This window comes from Xenopus tropicalis, chromosome 8 (assembly GCF_000004195.4).
Source record: "Xenopus tropicalis strain Nigerian chromosome 8, UCB_Xtro_10.0, whole genome shotgun sequence".
In the NCBI taxonomy this organism is placed as follows: Eukaryota; Metazoa; Chordata; class Amphibia; order Anura; family Pipidae; genus Xenopus; species Xenopus tropicalis.
The window spans coordinates 104,738,199-104,757,735 of NC_030684.2; the positions used below are offsets into that span (position 1 = coordinate 104,738,199).

At 40.3% G+C, this 19,537-nt stretch overlaps 1 protein-coding gene across 1 annotated transcript; it reads left to right on the plus strand.

Moving 5' to 3' along the window:
- Window positions 1-2: 2 nt before the first annotated feature.
- trappc6b (trafficking protein particle complex 6B) lies at window positions 3-7,405 on the plus strand. The gene is made up of 6 exons (XM_002933722.5): window positions 3-239; window positions 1,798-1,865; window positions 2,357-2,474; window positions 3,207-3,290; window positions 4,319-4,412; window positions 6,396-7,405. Exons 1-6 carry the CDS (start codon window positions 141-143, stop codon window positions 6,425-6,427), a joined length of 495 nt encoding a protein of 164 aa, XP_002933768.1. The 5' UTR covers window positions 3-140; the 3' UTR covers window positions 6,428-7,405.
- The last annotated feature ends 12,132 nt before the right edge of the window (window positions 7,406-19,537 follow it).

The following is a 19,537-nucleotide window of genomic DNA, read 5'->3' on the forward strand; positions in this document are numbered from 1 at the left end:
GCGATAATGTTAACTAATTACAGGGAAGAGTCGTGCAATGGGCTTTGCTGTCAGAGATTTGCCCTGGAACCAATAGTAATTTGCTGTTTTTTTTTCCACCCCGAATCTTCGCCCAATCAGAGATAGAGATTGCTGTAGGCATGAACAAGCAGGATATGGCTGATGAAGCCCTCTTTTTGCTTCTGCACAATGAGGTTATATCCTGTGTGTATAAAGCCGGCGGTGACCAGGGGGATGCGGTAAGTCAGTGTCGAATTAGAAAGGGGTATGTATGGGGAGTGGCTGCACAGGGGCTGACAGCATTCACCATAATTGCAACGTACAGCAAAGCAGAACATACGAGTAGGTGCCCCTTACTGGACTTCTAGCTGGTTTGGACCACAACTCCCTGTGATTCAGTATAGGCTTTGGTATTTGAAGTACACAGAGCCCTTATCAGCCTCCATAGACCCATTAAATAGTGACTGCTAATGGCATCTTAAAGTAGCAAAATCCACCAAATGCCAGTATGGCTGTGCCTCAGAGCTACTATAAATGGTGCCAGACAGCACAGAAATCACCTGAACTAACTTTCTGATAAGAAATTGTCAGCGTTTTGCTCTGCCTTTTGTCCATTAGAAAACATACAATTGTAAAAGTCTATAGGGGTATATTTATCATGCTGTGTAAAAAGTGGAGTAAAGCATTAAAAGTGATGTTGCTCATAGCAGCCAATCAGATGCTTTGCTTTGGTTTTCTAACTGTTGAAATCTAATTTCTGATTGCCCTGGGCATCATCACCGGTGATGTTTCACTCCATTTTTTACACAGCATGATAAATATACCCCTATGTGTTCCTGTGGTGGAACCTGTCAGCTGACTCATGTGCAAATGCAAGCTTCAATGTTAAAGAAGTTTTTTTTTATTGGAAACTTACTGTGTAATAGATTACTCTCAGGTAAAAAATGTGTGTTTGCTTCAGGAAATCTAGGGTGCTAACACACAGTCCCCCCTGGAAAAAAAAAAGCAGCACCTATATTTTCCTAGCGGCGATTTACACCCTTGCTGGTAGAAAAGCAAGGTAGAGGAGATTAGTTGCCACTGCTAGAGGAGGCTAATTGGGGGGCACTAATCTCCTTGTGTCATCTGCCCTACAGTTTATATAAGTAAGGGAGGTGGCAAACGGCACGATTAGTCGCCGCCATAAATCTTTACTGCCAGAGGTGACTTATCTCCCTGAAATGCCATTCTACTGACAGGAATGTAAATCACTGGTGGGATGGCATACGGTCACTTTGGTTTTATGAAGTCGGTGAAGTTCCTCACAAGAAAACTTTGGGCGAATTTCAGAAAACCTAAGCTATGTGTATGCCATTTCACCGGCGACTTACATTCTTGCTAGTGGGAAGGCATTTCGGGAAGATTAGTAGCAAAGATAGATCTCTGCTACCACGGACAACTAACCGCTCCAAAATGCCTTTCCACTGGCAACATTGCTTCGGCTTTCCAAAGTCACATGAAGTTACCTGCAGGAGGAAACGTTGCCACTTCAGAAAGCTAAAGCGATGCGTAGACCTTTTCAACAGCGACTCCTATTGTTTCTGGTGGAACGGCATTTTGGAATGAAAAGGCAAGGATAGGCCCACGGTAGCCTAGTTCTATCTCGGGCGACTAACTTGCTTCATGGGCCATCAGCCTAAAATAGGGCATTTGTGGCCATAAAATAGTTTATCAGTACATGGTTGGTCAGTAGATTCACTTATTTGTGAAGAAAGTGGATCCATGTGTTAACTTTCACTGCCAAAAACTGTCTTTTAGGAAAATGGAAAGTGTATTACTAAACTGGAGAACATGGGATTTCGTGTTGGACAAGGTTTAATAGAGCGGTGAGTATAATATTCATGTTTATCATCATGATTTTACTATTTTCTTGTTGTTGTAATTATACTATGATTTATGTAATATTAATATTATTGGAGTTGATGTATCCACATTAGAAATATTTTATTCTTATATTTAATAATATATACTTATTGTATGTATATCTTTATATAGCACTACTTATGTACGCAGCGCTGTACAGTAGAACAATACGGAGTTATTACAATAATATAAATACAAAGTATGATAATAAATACAAGACATGATTGCAATAGGTTAAGAATCAAAGAGACAAGAGGATGGAGGTCCCTGCCCTTACAATCTAAATGGCAGGGTTTCTTACAGACACAAATAGGAGCATATTGCTGCAGGTACTGAGATTGTGGCTCATATTAATAAAAGTGCTTTTTTTATATGTTCCAAATCTATACAGTAATTGTATAAAGTATTCTGTAGTCCTTAGAATTGATTTTTTGTTTGCATGCATCCTAACTAGATTTACCAAGGACACAGCCAGGTTCAAAGATGAACTAGATATAATGAAATTTGTCTGCAAAGATTTTTGGACAACGGTGTTTAAGAAGCAAATTGATAATCTCCGGACCAATCATCAGGTAAAACAAAGAACGCATGCTCTTACTGGCAATTTAAAATCAGTGGAAAATGCATAAGGGCTTGTACTAATACAAATAATTAGGGTCCGACAAAACCAGACTGACCCCAGATCCTAATTTATATATTTAGATTTGCATAATGAAGGGTGAAAGAGAACTGCACGCAGTGAACAACTTTCAACTTCTTTCTTTATTTGACAAAAAATCATATGACTTTAAGGATTCGGATTTGGCTTTACTAGAGGCATGGATTCAGCTGAATCCTGCCGGAAAAGGATGAATATTGGCTGAATCCCGAACCAAATCCTAGATTCGGTGCATCCCTTCTAATAATACTAATAATAAAATAACAGTGTTTTTACATGTTTCAATGTGTACACTAGCATAACATTTAAATTCATTTTTCCAATAGTTCTCTTTTAAGTGGACAAGAGTAGTATATGTACAGTATAAGTCAGCAAGAGGCATTAGTGTAAAGACAGCCACCCACAGACAGATTGTGTTATACAGTTTTGCAGTTTCTTGACAGAAGTTAGAATTATCAGTCCATGATCTTGCCCCTCTCCCAGAGGATTAGGCAGATCGGAAGCGGTTGGTATAAAGAGAAAACTAAGGTGACTAATGACCCCTTAAGGTTTATTGGCTAAAGTGGAACTGTATTGACCTGCAATAGAACTTTGGAGAAGGCCTTGTAGGCTTCTAATCAATTGTACATATTTTCATTTTATAAAGGGCATTTATGTGCTTCAGGATAATAAATTCCGACTTATTACCCAGATGTCTGCAGGAAAACAGTATCTGGAACATGCACCAAAGGTAAAAACAAACACTAACCTTGTATAATTAATGAATTACATCCTGATTGCAACATTAACGGATACCTTATGAGATTCTGTCACCTCTAAAATCAAAGACACACAGGGACACTTTCATTTATTATCTTCTGTTTAGCATTGCAGACCCATCACTGTCTCATCTATGCAACTTATTTTTTTGGAATGCATTCTGACAAAACTCTATTGAGATCCTCTCCACCTGCATTCAGAAGTCAATGCCCTGATGGCAAGTCAGCCTACACTGTTAGAAATTAAGCATGAGGGGATATATTCAACATCTTCATTTCTGTAGAAGCTCTGATATTAGCTTGGTGTAGTGAGTCCATTATAAAACCTACCACGTGTTTGGGGCCATATTATTTTAAAATGATAGTGCCTTACCATGGATCACTTGATTAAAAATCCTTTGGAGGGCCACAGTCAGCAAGTGGTCTCCAGCTAGACAGCCCTACAGTATTTTAGATGCTTCTCTTTGTTCTCCCTGGACTGTAGCTGGTGGGAGTGGCTGGTCTGCAGGTTTGTTTACCTTCATAAGTGCCTGAGTTTTTTTTTTTATCTGTGCTGCGTGGCATATTTACTGGAAACATGCAACCCAGCAAGACAAAAATCTGAGACACTTACTACACTTTTGTATTTGTTTATCTGTTCTTCATTCTGTTCATCCATTGTCAGGCAAGTGGGCTGGTTTGAAGCACCTGCTTTGGCCATCGTAGTTTGTTGATATTCTTGCTGTTTCCCCTACTGCTGCCTTCAGTTTCCTGACTCAAATTAGAATTCTAAGCTAAGGTAGCCCAGTTTTCCACTAAGTATGTGCTAGTGTACTAAATCAAGCAAAATAAGGTACAGATACATGTTTTCTACATGATGGGTTTTGTGTCATATGGTAGCTCTACTTTCCTATAGCAAAGTTAGTTGCCTTTCAGACTCTTCCTTAATTTTGGGATAACTACTGTATGATCTGTAACTAATGCTGCTTCTTATTCTCTTTGTACTTACTATTCCATGCAGTACCTGGCATTTTCTTGTGGTTTAATCAGAGGAGGTTTGTCTAACTTGGGAATAAAGAGTATTGTCACAGCAGAAGTCTCAGTCATGCCTGCATGTAAGTATAACCATTATACCACAATGTGTGTACAACATTTCCTGGCGTTCGCATTACTTATGTATTTTTGTATCATAACCACCAATGCTGGTGCTATAGAATTAAATGATGATACTTATAGATGTAACAATAGATCAATATAACATAGCGAAAGTACCTAAAAATCCATCGTATTTGTATTATCACATCAATTAAATGCAGTATAGGATAGCATAATTCTTTCCAGTGCATTTGAGGGTTGGTCATCATTTATCAAGAAAATAATAATGTTATCAATAACATTTTAAGGATTTTTATTAGTATTCAAAAGTGCCCAGTAGATGGCAGCATTTATGAACATAATGCAATAATTTAAATTGACCTTCCCGTTAAATAGGAAGTTAAACATGTACTGTATCTAAACTTCAGGGTTTTTATATTTTACTGCCCTATGTAATGCCTATATATGTATATATTGGGACTAGGACCTAATATAATTAGATATTTTCCCCCTCCATTTTAATTAAAAAAACAGTTACAACATAAGTGCAGGGTCGACACTTTTGTACAGAATACACATTTATCAAAGCTATATATTATATAGTATATAATTGAGAGGAAGATTTTTAATTATATTCAATATCCAGTATGTTTTCTAGAAATACTTTTTGAGTTTTATTTTTGTTCAGGAGCATGAGTACATCAACTAAACCAAGCCGGTAAACTTCTGGGATAGGATCCCAGCTAGAAGAATGTGGTTGTATTTTGTCACTATTTCAATGTCCAGTAGGTTTACTCTGATGAAAGTGATGTTCAAGTGTGGTTTATATTGCTTTTTCTTTCCAGTGATAGCTATACCCTTTCTTTCTTTCCTGCAGTCACCGAGGTGTGTTGGTAGCAGTCATACCCTCCCACTGTGTAGACCAAGCCTGGCCACACATGCACAGATTTCCTATACAATTTATGTATAGGAAATTTATAAATATTTAGGGGTATGGGAGATAGCTCTCAGTACAAGTGAGAGAATACAGGGTTATGGGAGATAGCTCTTAGTACTAGTTGATCCAGGGACTGGTCCGATTGCCATCTTGGAGTCAGGAAGGAATTTTTTCCCCTCTGCGGCAAATTAGAGAGGCTTCAGATGGGGTTTTTTTTGCCTTCCTCTGGATCAACTAGTAGTTAGGCAGGTTATATATAGGCATTATGGTTGAACTTGATGGACATATGTCTTTTTTCAACCCAACTTACTATGTTACTATGTAATCATTTTCTGACAAATTTATGTGATTATTTGTGTATTTATGACCTCCCAACAGTTGATTTAGCGTACAAACTTATGGTGAGAAAGCACAAAAGGTGATGGGCCAGAACTGTAAAGCAGTTCAGCTGGTAACCCATTTTGGTTTATGTTTGGGGGTATCAGTGAGTTACTGAACTGTTTCCACCTAGTGATTAATGACATTTGGCCATAAACATGATTACCCAGCTGATAATCAAACTAAAGCTACAGAACCTGTGGGGCCAGCTTTACATAATGCGTAACTTGGAGAAAACACAAATAGCTGATTGATATCTATAATAATATCTGGGAAACATATCTAGATGTGTTTTGTTTCGAAGCAGAATAGCTATATACAGTATGTTGTATTAGACAAGGATCACACATTTGTTTTGATTTTTACTGGACAGATATTCACTGCATACAATGAGGCACCGTACAGGTTGTTATTTAATAGGTTTCCATGGTGGGAATATGGGTAAAAAAAAGAGCAAAGTCCCCTGAACATTGCACACTTCTTCCTACTGGAGAAAAAAAACTTTTTTCTACCTGTCTGGATCAGTAATGGAACACACAAAACATCACAAAATGGTAAAAGATACAAAAGGGCAATATATGTATATGTGAAGTTAAAAAGATCCTTTAATAGGTCATGTTTTAAATCCTTTTTTAGTTTAAAACTTACAGCTCTCCTTTAATTATGTCTTTTTTTTTTTTATTTGCAGGCAAATTCCAGGTGATGATTCAAAAGCTGTAGCAAAGGAGTGAAGTCTGAGGGGGCAGTGTTAAAAAACGAAATGTATTGTACAAATCACTGTGTGTCATACATTAAGGAGCCAGTCTGATATTTATGTATTTATTTTTATTTGGATGTTCACCACCTAACTGACATTCCCATTTATTTATGTAAAGGTTTCTTGTATACTTTGGTTATGACTTTATCATCAGAACAGGTTTTTCTCTGAATTGCCCAGTTAGGCACCACTAAAGCACACTAAAGTATCTTACAGGAAAATGGATATACTAAAACTGACATTATGCCAGCCTCACATGAGCAGATTATGGCTATATGACCTGCAGCCAGAACAGCTAGATCTCTGAGCAGTTTGGCCATACAGCAGTAGGGCCCAGCTAGCCTCAGATCCGTGTCATAGGCAGACTAACTGCCAATATTGGATTGTGTATGACCAGCTTGGTTTTCTTGGAAGTGTACATAACTGGTTAACAGGGGAGTTATGCCTCTAGACATGTTAGGAACAGATCTCTTTTAAACATTGTAAAATACCTTAGAATATATGTTTATTAAGTAAAATGTAAGCAGCTATTGGCTGAAGACAGATATAAATTTACTAATACAATTAAAATTATTTCCACTAAAAAAAGTAAACTGAATTTCAAACCTATTCTAATAAATACCACCATTCTAAAATAAGAAACTGGGACAAATTAAGTAACAACCAACTATTCCCAGTTATGCCCAGACATGCCCCAACCCATGAAAACCCTTGCCAACATTCTGGTAAATAAATATCTTTAGGACTTTCCTATCTATATAGGGACAATTGCAGTTAATGTTTTTATTATTGGTATTGGTCTGTAATTTAAAAAGGGGAGTTGAATGAATTTGTATAAGAAAGCAGCATATATATATAGTTTGGCAGAAAGTATTCCTACAGTAGGTTGAGTAAAATACGGGATTGGGGGACATTTAAAAGAGAACTAAACCCTAAAAAATGAATATAGCTTAAAATGCCATATTTTATATACTTAACTTACTGCACCAGTCTAAAGTTTCACCATCTTAATAGCAGCAATGATCCAGGTCTTTACAGTTGTCACAGGAGCTCCCCATCTTGGAAAGTTTCTGCAGCACTTCAATGCTCAGTGGGCTCTGAGCAACTGTTGAGAAGCTGAGCTTAGCGGTTGTTGCAAAACCTCAAGCAGAAAATGAGGTTGGCCTGTTATATAAGCTGATGCTACAGGGCTGATTATTAAATTGTATTGCTAGTTGCACTGGTTTCACAGCTGCCATGTAGCAGCTTTCTGTATTAATAACTAATTACCTTAAGCCCAGTAAGTGATAGCAGCCCAGAGCTTGTGCAGTGAATCAGTAGACAAGAAGATGAGGAGCTACTGGGGGGGACACTTTGGAGGCTTCCATGCTAAAGGGCTGTGGTTGCCTTGGGCTGTTACAAAAGCCCAAAACATAATGTGCAGCATTGCTAGCGTACATCTTTAGTAAGGCTTTAGTTCTCTTTTAAGGCTTTTGTCTCTTGTGAAATTTAGATGCCTGTAGTTTTACAGCGAAGCTTGGGATAGCTTTAATGTCTCTTATTACCACCTTTTAGGTAAAAAAAAAACAATCTGGAGGAAGCTTGAAACTGCTAATAATTACAAGTTGCTCTTTGAGATGCTTAAACTCTGTGGCTGGGTTGCCAAACTTTACACAACTGTGCTAAACCTCTCGTTTTAAGGAGGCACAGTAAAGGCTTTGAATAATGTGTCTTCCTATTTTCCATAGGGATACCATGGATGTGGAAGGATATATAGGCGTACCTAGTCAATGTGTATGCAGACCATGCCAGGGATAAGTTTGACAGATATAGTGATATCTGTCCCATTTCTCGTAAGCAAAAATTTTGCAAAACTGGTGGAAAATTTGCAAAAAGGAGAAAAATTTGTGAAACGCATTGTAGTCAATAGGCGTTTTTGCTCGGCTACTTTTCTCAAAGTACATTGTAAGTGGGTGTTTTTTCTCACCCCACATGCATCAAAGTCAGTGGGCATTTTTACTCACTCCAAATGCATTGAAGTGAATGGGGGTTTTTTCTGCTATTTTTTTATTAACAACAAATTTTTGCCGCAGTTTTGCAAAGAATTCACCAGTGGCAAAATGTGGAATTCTGTTGCGAATGTATGCCTGCCGAAGAAAATTGCTCATCACTAGTCAGATATATATACACCACGGTGGTTTTCTTTCTTTCTCTGTTTACCACATCCACAGAGTTTTGCTCTGCATAGGGCATATTAGTAGAGAGCATCAGCAATGAATTTAAAGCAGGTTTGTCACTAAGTGACAAAATTCCTTGCTTTTTATTTCTGAAAGTTTGAGATCATCCTGCTGGGTCTATAAACAAAGTTCAGATTGTTTTTTTACAGTTACGGTAATTTAAATTTTAGTAGAATGTTAGTTTGAATATAATGGCTGCTGCATTAATTGCTATATGCGTTTTTTAAGTGAGAATTAAAAAGGAAAGAGGCCTGTGTTATGTGCCATTTGTAAATCAACTTGCTGGAATAGGTGGTATGTGATTTGAGCTGGTAGTTAAGTTGAAATAAACTGACTGAAAAAAAAAAATCACCTCTTTAAAACCAAACACCACATTGTGTCTGATCATAATATATATGAATCCTGTATTAATAATTTTGGCAGTTTTTTTAACTAGATAGTTTGGTGCTGAATCGCAGACTGATCTCTGTCTGAAATATATTTAAATCTCAATTAGTATTTGTAACTTTAATTATGTAATACACTTATGCTGGAGAAGAAAATAATGTGATCAGAATGTAAATTTTCATGTTGAAGTGACTGACAGCTACAAACATATTTCAATGTAATACAGAGCTGGGAAGGTTGTCTGAGTATATCTTTTTTTTTTTTTTTTTTCCTTCCTAAAATATTTTTAATAAAGCTAAAATTGATACCTGTTTATTTCTGCTTCAAGAATGCAAATGACCCGGCACAGTATAGAACCTAACTGACTGTGCTGGATGTTTTGGTTTTTCCTGATGATTTATGCAGTTTCATTTACAGAAAGGAAGCCAGATGAATGAGTGGCAGTTAAGACATTTGTATGATGACTGGGAAAACCCAGAGTTCATCTGGATTCAGTATTAACCATGAAGCACTGAGCTGTGACACAAAAGTAGAGCAGGCTGCATGAATTGGGTCCTTACTGTATAGTGGTGTTTGTTTTGTATTGCTAAATTGTGTTTAAATATTTGGCAGTCGCCATCCCAGATAGCTTTGAATGGGAAACACATTATGTGCCACCAGTACCCACTACTTATGCTCTAAAACACAGCCAGTAATGCTCCCTGTTCAACTGAATGGGAAGTGATTCAGATCAAGTTACAGCATTTTGATTGCATTTAGTAGCTAAGATCACAATGCCGCATATGCCACAGCCTTGGCTCATGGCAGAAGCACTTGATGCTGCCGAGGAGCTTGTCTTTATGTTTAATGGAAGCTGCCTGCTGTCACTACTAGCTCCTTGACAAGCTTTTTGGTCAGGTTTGGGTGCTGCTCTATTGCTTAAAAACAGCAGAGAATATACCCTGTGTTTTACGCGCCTTACTAGAGGCAATATGATATATATCCTGTGATCCACAAGCCTTACTAGAGGCAATATGCTTATATATCCTGTGATCCACAAGCCTTACTACAGGCAATATGCTTATATATCCTGTGATCCACAAGCCTTACTACAGGCAATATGATATATATCCTGTGATCCACAAGCCTTACTACAGGCAATATGCTTATATATCCTGTGATCCACAAGCCTTACTACAGGCAATATGCTTATATATCCTGTGATCCACAAGCCTTACTACAGGCAGTATGCTTATATATCCTGTGATCCACAAACCTTACTAGAGGCAATATGCTTATATATCCTGTGATCCACAAGCCTTACTACAGGCAATATGCTTATATATCCTGTGATCCACAAGCCTTACTAGAGGCAATATGCGTATCTAAAAGAAAGTCATGAGAATGGACCAATTTCATTGTTGCCCAGGCAGTTTGCAGTAATACAATTTTAGCAGTTTTCTCTATAGACATTTTATTTCCATGTTTGTCTCATTGTACAGGCATCTTTATAATGTCCTCAAACCACTTGCAGTTTCTCTGCAAGTGATCAAGTGCTGTGCCTATCAGTATGGTAATGTCAGCGATTTCTACAATTCCATCTGCCCACCTGCCCTGGGTAGGACACAATGTGGGCATGCAGTTTGAGCCATTTTTCCTTCTGCTTACAGTAGATAATTTGCTGCCTCCTACCCAATGGGAACCTAAGGGGCTGATTTACTAAAATTTGTTTTTTCTGGCCTATAAACTCAATATGGTATAAATTCGAATTAAACTCAATCATTGTTGGATTTATAAAATTGCGAATTTACACTTGATAATCCAGAATTTTTCAAGCCTAAAACTCGAAAAATTCGGACATTCATTTTTATTTTTCTCAAACAGGAATTGCTCCAACAGCCATTTTAGGAGCATTGGAACTCATTCTTGAAAACAATAATGTGTTTAAGTTTTACTTGATACTGGGTGAAATAGAAAACAATGAGGGGATTAACTTTCCCCTTTTTTTTAATAAAAAAAAGTTAACTAAACATTAATGAATCACAAATTATGGGAGCTATTTTTGAAAAATTTTAAAAATTTTGAGCAACAATATCAGAAAAATGGAGTACTGGCAAAAACCCATTTATAAATCTCAAAAATATCTAAAAGTTAAATAAAAATTGACTTTTTCTCAAAATTTCTTAGTAAATGTGCCCCTAAGTGTCAGATCACCATGGAGGCGCTTGGTTCCTTATTTGCATACATGGCAAGTGTTTCAGAAGCCAGCGTCAGAGCAAAAGCGCTTGGGGGCGATAATAAAGCAACTGCAAAAAGTGAGATGATAACACACTATGGTTAACAGGAGAGATTATTTGCACATGGGAATTTAAAATCAGGAAGAGCGCGGTCACTTTAATAAAATGGCGGATGCAAGAGGACTGTAGAAAGCAGAAATACAAGGGCGATTTACTGCTTTTATAATGTATATAAAGCAAAATGGGACATAGCAATTTAAGACAGTTTACTTAAGGCTAAACAGTGAGTGAGGGATAAGGATTTATTCTTATGTAAGCATTGGGTTAAAAATATATTTATTTTAATCTATTGAAGAAATAAAATTGGTGTAACAAAAACAAATATGTTCCTTTCAGCTCCCCACAAATTTACAGATCTGTGCTGATAATACATGGGTTTTGATTGCTGCAGGCCTCTCAGGACAGTACCTATTGCAGATACTAGTACTATATCAGACATAAATTGTTCTGCAACACAATAAAAAGCATTCTTGCCCCATTTGGACAAAAAGGCTTTGAATGAAATGTGCCTGCAGTTTGGGACTTGTTTTTGTCCTTGGAAATTTTGTCTGCTGTATATCCATTTGGGTGCTTCTGCATGCCATATAGGTTGGTAAATCAATGCTCCCAGCCCTGCCCATATCTGTGCCGCCGGCTCCCCTGCACATTTAGAGTATTCAGCCAGCAGGCAGTGGAACAGATGGGCGAGACTAGTGGGGTTTTGATGGAACTTTTTTTTTTTTTTTTAATTATGTTTTTATTGAGTTTTAATTCAGGTACAAATATAGATCCATCTAAACATATGGCTATATGCATACATGGTAAGGCAAGAAGGAAGGCATTTCAGGTGCTGTTCATCTTTACAGATAAATCAAGAGGACGTTTACTAGTTTCTTATACAGTCAATAGCCAGGATCCATCTAATGAAGCCGCGGAGAGTCCTTACGTTGCGTGGACTGGTGTTTAGCCATATGGTAGTGGATCGTCCAACATAATAAGTCAAACATTATAACAGGGGGGAATAGAAGGGGGGACTGAGGTTGGGGAGTGGGGGGGTTCAAAGAGGGATATGAAACTGGGATAGGGGAGTGGGTGAGGTGGGGGAGTAGAGGAGGTAGGAGGGGGGTTGGGGAGTCCTGTCTGGAATAGTCACGGTTTTACCGTACGGGTGAAGCTCCAGAGCGCACTGGTAGGTGATGGGAGAATCATGGGGGGCTTCGATAAGCTAAGGGGGAAAAATGAGTAAAGTTCTGCTGCTTAAAGGTGCGCACGTGGGGTCGGGGTGCCAGCCAAGGCCCGTGTCTAGCTTTGTTTTGTTCATCTTCGTTAGCTGAGTCTCAGATCTGAGCATGCGAATTTATTTGGTTAGGACCTTATGCGAGGCATAATTGCCTGTAGGTATCTGTATTTGTAAATTCTTTCCAATGGAACCATTTAGTGATGAAGTTCTGGTGGTCTGCAGCAGAATTGGGTTTCAGCTCCTCAAATTTACAGATCTCTGCCACTTTGTGTAGCCAGTCTCTTGTTGTGGGGCTTTCCGTGGTTCTCCATTTTACTGGTATGAGAGCTTTGGCTGTGTCTAACAATATTGGGACTAGGGAGTTTCTATATGCTTTAGCTGAGGAGAAGGTGTCGTGTAGCAGAATTGTTGAGGCGGTATCTGGGATCTCTATATCTGTAAGAGATTTGATGGTGTCTCGTATTGTGGACCAATAGGATGCTAGTGCTGGACAGCTCCAGAATATGTGCGTGAGGGTACCTGGGTGTTTACCACATCTCCAGCAGTTTGGGGAGACTGCCCTATAGATTTTGTTTAATTTTGTAGGGTACCTATACCATTTGGTTAATATTTTGTAGTTGAGTTCTTGTATTTTTGTACATTGGGAGGAAGTGTGTGTTAGGCGAATCATTTTAGCCCATTGGGTTTCGTCTATAGTGATGTTGAGGTCTTTTTCCCACTTTGTTCTATAGTGGTCTGCCGGGTGTGGTCTAAGGTTCAGAATCTGTTTGTATAAAAGTGAGATGGCCCTTTTGGGGGTTTTGTCTTTGGACCAGATTCGTTCTATTTCTGTTGGTTCTGGCTTCTCTTTATGTGGCGGGAAGGTTGAATGTATGAAGTGTCTAATTTGTCGATATTTGAACCTGTCTAGGTCAGTAGGGGTGGTGTCGCCTAATAGGTCTTCTAAAGTTTTGAGTTGGTTTGGTTTATAGAAAAAGCTAATTCCTGAGTGCAGTTCCAGCTTCCATTTCTTATAGTTATCTAAATCTAATCCTGGAGTGAAGGCCGGGTTGCCGAAAACGGGGAGGAGGGGTGTGGGTGAGTTGCTCCATTTTCCTGACTTAGTTAGGGAGTCCCAGGTGTCTAGTGTATATCTCAATTTGGTGTCTGTTTTATCACTGTATATTCTTGCAGAGGGGGGTAGCCAGGTAGCTGCCCATAATGGAGTGGTGGAGGATTCCTGCTCCACGCTGATCCATAGCTTTGAGGTTCTGTGGAAGGACCAGTCTAAACATCTGTTTATGACAGTCGCCTTATGGTATCCTTCCCAATCGGGAAGGCTGAGACCCCCGTCAGATTTTTGAGCGCACAGTGTATTTCTAGCCAGTCTAGGGTTTTTGTTGTCCCACACAAATAGCTTAGTTAAGGTGTTTAATGTGCGGAGTGTATTTTTGGGTGGGGGATATGGGATAGCTTGGGAAATATAAAGAAATCTAGGTAGTACGTTCATCTTGAGAGAATTAATGCGACCTATCCATGACAGGGTTGGTTTAGACCAGCTGTGTAAATCTGTTTTGATGGCATTAAGAAAGTCTCCGTAGTTCCTATCTATTGTGAGTTTTAGGTCTGAGTAGATCTTAATTCCTAGGTATGTGAAATAAGAATGGGACGTTTTAATTGGAAAATTGTGCATTACCTCTGTAAACTCTGCAGGAGGGATAGATAGATTTTGGGCTACTGACTTCGTTAGGTTAATCTTAAAATTGCTTATTAGGGCAAAATTTTTAAGCTCATTCAGCAGATTAGGTAGTGTGATATGTGGGTTCCTAAGGAAGAAGAGTAGGTCATCGGCATAGGCCGCAATTTTATGCTCTCTGTTCCCTATTTTGATGCCGCTAATATCTGGATTATTTCTTATTCTGCTTAAGAAGTTCTCTAGGGATAGGACAAATAGGAGTGGGGAAAGTGGGCAGCCTTGACGGGTGCCGTTGCGAATGTGAAATGGTAGGGAGAGTTCTCCATTAATGCGTAGTTTTGCAGTCGGGGATGTGTATAATGTGGAGATCCATGCTTGCATTCTAGGGCCAAGATTGATTGCAGCTAGTGTGCTTTTTAGAAAAACCCAGTCCACCCTGTCAAAGGCTTTCTCTGCATCAGTTGAGAGAAGCATTGCAGGGATGGACTGTCTTTTACAGTGGTGCATTATGCTGAACAGTCTGTTGGTGTTGTCTCGTGCCTCTCGGCCCGGGACAAACCCAACTTGTTCTGGGGATATCAGGTCTGCTAGGATTTGGTTAAGCCTAGTAGCTATAACTTTGGCATATAATTTTGTGTCTGTATTCAATAAGGAAATTGGTCTATAACCTCCTGGATCGAGAGGGTCCTTTCCTTTCTTGTGTATGAGTACGATATGGGCTTCTAGTGTTTCCGGGGGTATATTTTTATTGTTGGAAATAGAGTTAGCGGCTTCCACTAAGTGTGGGATAATGTGGTCTCCGAGTTCTTTATAATATGAAATTGAGAACCCGTCTGGACCCGGTGCCTTTCCCGATTTGGTTGATTTAATGGCACATATGAACTCTTCTTTGGTCAGGGGGGCATCTAAAATAGTTGAAGCTTCCTTTGATATTGTGGGGATTTTGGATTCTTGGAGGTATGTGTGGCAAAGGTGTTGTTTCTGCTGATGGTTAGGGTCATCTAGTTGGTATAGTTTAGTGTAAAATTGACGGAAGACTTCCGCTATTTCTGAGGAGGTTGCTACTGTGGGGCCTTCTGCAGATCTTATTTTTGTTATATGGTTTCTTAATTGTTTTTTCTTTAGGGCTGCGGCTAAGAGGCGGCAGTTTTTTATTAAACTCGATTGCCTTCTTCAGATATGAGGAGTAAGTGTCTCGTAGTTCCTTTCTGGTTTGTGTTAGGGTGTCTAATGTGTTAACAAGTTTGGAGAGCTTATGTTGTGTCTCTAGTGCCTGGATTTTAGTTATTAGTTGTTGAAGTTTAGCGTTTTGTTCTTTCTTTTTCCTAGCACCTATTTTGATTAATTCTCCTCTGATGACGCATTTGTGGGCTAACCAGATTATCCAGGGGTCCATACTGTCTGTTTTATTTTCTATAAAATATTGTTGAGTTTTCTGAATCAGGTCTTTTTTGGTAGATGGGTCTCTTAGGAGGGAGTCATTTAGTCTCCATGTTGATGATCGGTGTTGGGGTGTCTTATGTATGAGTGTACAAGTGATGGGGGCATGGTCTGACCACGATATCGTGTCAATGGTAGCTCCTTTCAGGAGTCCAATATCCGTGTGGCGGATAAAAATATAGTCCAGTCTGCTATACATGTTATGTGGATGTGAGTAGAATGTGTAGTCTCGCGTTGTTGGGTTGGTGATGCGCCATGTATCCATCAGTGTGTGGGTTCTGAGTTGCTTTTTGAATGCTTCAATTTTTCTGTAGGGTATGCTAGAGTGACCTGAGGAGGAGTCGAGAGTTGGTTCTAAAGTGACATTAAAATCCCCTCCCAGGATGAGTGTACCTTCTTCAAACTCTAGCAAAGCTTGTAGTACCTCTGTTAGGGCGGTGTGTTGTTCGGTCGGGGGGAGGTATATTGAGGCAAGTGTATATTTAGTTCCGTTTATAAGGCCCTTTAGGAAAAGGTATCTACCTGAGTTGTCTGAATGTGATGCTAAGGGAGTGAACCCTAATGAATCCGCTACAAGGATCATTACACCTCTGGATTTGTTATGGTATGGTATGCTGGTGGTAACTGTGGAGAAACCCCTAAATCTGAGGAGCGGAGTGTGATTTTTCTTGAAATGTGTTTCTTGAACAAGCATGATTTGTACCTTGAGGCGTTTCATATCTCGCATGAGGCTGTATCTTTTAATAGGTGAGTTGAGACCTTTCGCGTTGACGGAGCCGATACGTATGTCTGTCATGATATCGGTGTCAAACGGGTGGGTCGGGTGGCGACCCCTAGCCCACGTGCAGACCGTGCTGTTGGGATAAGTAATATGTGAATTTTCCAGACAGGATAGGAAGAAGGGGGGAGAGAGATACAGAGAAAAAAACTTATATACATTGCTATAATATTAACTAGAGCCCGGGGTGTAGGGCTGGTATTGACCATACAGTGGGTGTGACTAAAACCCCTGTCACATCCATGATATACCCATTGGTCTATCCCTTGGGGTGTGTGGGGTCGGCTTTTCGGGACCATGTGAGTGCGGCTCCCGCTCACAGGCTGTTTGTGGTAGATTAGGGTGCAAGCCCCCTTAGGAGTGCCTATTGTTAGGATGGGGGTGTTGGTGGCCTGTTGCTGTAAGGGACAGCAGCAGTAGGAAGAGGAAAAAAAAAAAAAAAAAGGGGGGGGGGGTGGGAGATTTAGCTAGCATCTTTGCATTTTTATGGACAGGGCTTGTATCTTGTATGGGGGGGGAGGGGTATCCTTTCTTGGCTACTTGCAGTCGTGGCCCTTGATAAACCTTCTTCAGGTTAATAGAGTCATCTTTGTGGGGGTATGTACGTGGGTGTGCCCCTGAGCCTCCCGCCCGACCCACCTCCCGTCCTCTCCATCGGCCCTGTGTCAACCATGTTCTATTGATACTTTCACCTGATGACAGTCAGGCTGTCAGTTTAGTACCAGGGAATGAGAGAGAACCGTTTTGTTACGGCAATGTCCGGCATGTCTTAATGGTTGGGTAGATCATGCAGAAGAGGAGCGGCTGAGTGGTGGAGCTGAATTCTCACCGATGATCGTCTTACGCGGAGATGTAGTGGGGCGCTGCGACCGTGATTGCTGTTTGTGCCTGTTCGGATCTTGTGCAGAGTGTCTGCGGTGTCCATGTTTGGTGCCTCCGGTTGGGCATTATGCGGTGATTCTGTCAAGTCTGAATGCCTGTAGTTGGTTGTTATGTGTCGGCGGCGCTTCTGTTAAATATCCATATCCAATTGTTGTGTGACAGTATGCTGGGATAAGAGTTCGTGGGGTGGTTACATTTTGCGTGTTAGCTCATCTGTGGCAGCGGGTGATGATAATAATGATGGTAATGGAGAAAGAGAGAAAGAAAAAAAAAAAAAAAGGGGGGGGGGGAAGGAGGGAGAAGGGGGATACTGTTGTTCCCTTCTGTCCTGTAGATGCCTATGTGGAGGCCAAATTAGTTCTTGGTGCTGAGAATATGTCAGGTGCGTTGACCATTATGCCATTATGGCTGAAGTTGTAGGGAGAACGGTTTTATTCCGTATTATCCGTGGGCTTTGAGCTAGGCAATTTATGTTTTCTGCCCCTGCTTTGCCAGTGCTGTATGTCAAGGGTCTCGAGTGGATTGCCATTATAAGCCAAGTCTCTCCATTCCTTGAGATCGATTTCAGGGAGACCGAGAAAATGGCAGAACTCGTCTGTTCCCTCTGGCTCCTTTAAGGTATATTGCTTGCCGTCTTTGGTTGCAGTGAGGGCAAACGGGAAGCCCCATCTGTAGGCGATGCTTTTAGCTCTTAGGGCAGCGGTTAGCGGTCTGAGGGCCCTCCGTTGTTGGATTGTTAGCCATGCTAAGTCTTGAAATATGGCAATGTCATAATCTTGGAATCTGTAACGTTCCACATTGCGCAAAGTACGTAATATGTCCTCTTTTATTGTGAATTTGTGGACGCAGCATATCACGTCCCTGGGTTGTTCGGATCTGGATCTGGGGGTTGCCAATGAACGGTGGGCTCTATCTAGCTCAAGTGGGGCTGTTGGGTCTTTCCCCAAGATGGTATTAAAGATTGTGCTCACCGTTTGGCGTAGCTCTGACGGGGAGACCGATTCCGGAATACCACGAATCCTGAGATTGTTACGTCGCCCCTGGTTGTCCAGATCCTCCATATGTTTTCTCAGCAAATAAATGAATCTGTGGTGGTCATTAATTCTATGTATTACTTGATTGTGCGATTGTTCCATAGATTCGAGTCTGGTGTCCATTTTGGCGTATGCGTCGCCAATGGCCTTTAGATCAGACTTAATCTCTGCGAAGTCTGCTTTATGGGATTCCTGTAATGTTTGGGCCATGGCCCGTAGGTCTTCCTTGGTCGGAAGGGCAGAGAGTAGGGATCTCAGATCCGGCGGTATGGAGGTTGAGCTAAAGCCCGACGCTGTAGATCCTGTGGGGCTTGGGCTGCGTGCCCTGTCCTCCGCCATCTTGGATTCTCTCGCTCCGGAGCGGTGTGAGCTTTTTTTGCCCAGAAACGGGGACATTGTGCTCTGAGAGCTCTGTGTGGCGTTCTGTGAGGATTGCTCCGTCTTTTTATGATGTTTCCCCATGGGTAAGCGATGTGGGGCAGCACTTATATTAGCACTTCAGCTAGCTTGCGGCGGGAGCAGCAGAGACCTGCGTCCGTTCAGTAAGCCATCCGGCCACGCCCCCCCGATGGAACTTTTTTAAGCACAATCCTTCTATATTTAGAGAAGTATAATTCACTGGTAAATTCATAATTTTTATATGATATGTCTCATTTAAGGTTCCAAGCAGGTTTGGCGCGGCTTAGCCTCCCCTAGCCTTATAAAACATCTATGGCCTTGGGCTGGTGCATAACCCCAAAACATTATGTATAGCATTTCTGTCTTACTTTAGTTAAACTTTAGTTTTCCTTTAACCTAATTTGTAGTCTATAATAAAAATTGCACTTCAGTTTAGACCTCGCTGTGCCCTCTACATATTACACCCTGGTACCCACAAGTTCCAGTATGCAATGCAGAGCAGTTTGTTTCCTTTGCAATCAATCCTGGATGCGCAAGTACAACATTTATAAGGGATTAAAGGGGCTAGTCACTATTCTTAATGAAATGGATTTAAAATGGTTGGCAAAAATATACCTCAAAATATCCAACACGCCCAATTATTGAGTGCGAATGTATTGTGAAGTGTTTGGGAGCGGCACGGTTTTTGTTTGTTCAACTAAATGTTCTCTGAAATAATAACAAATACTTTTTATATATAAGTACATACTAACATTTTTACAAGAGCA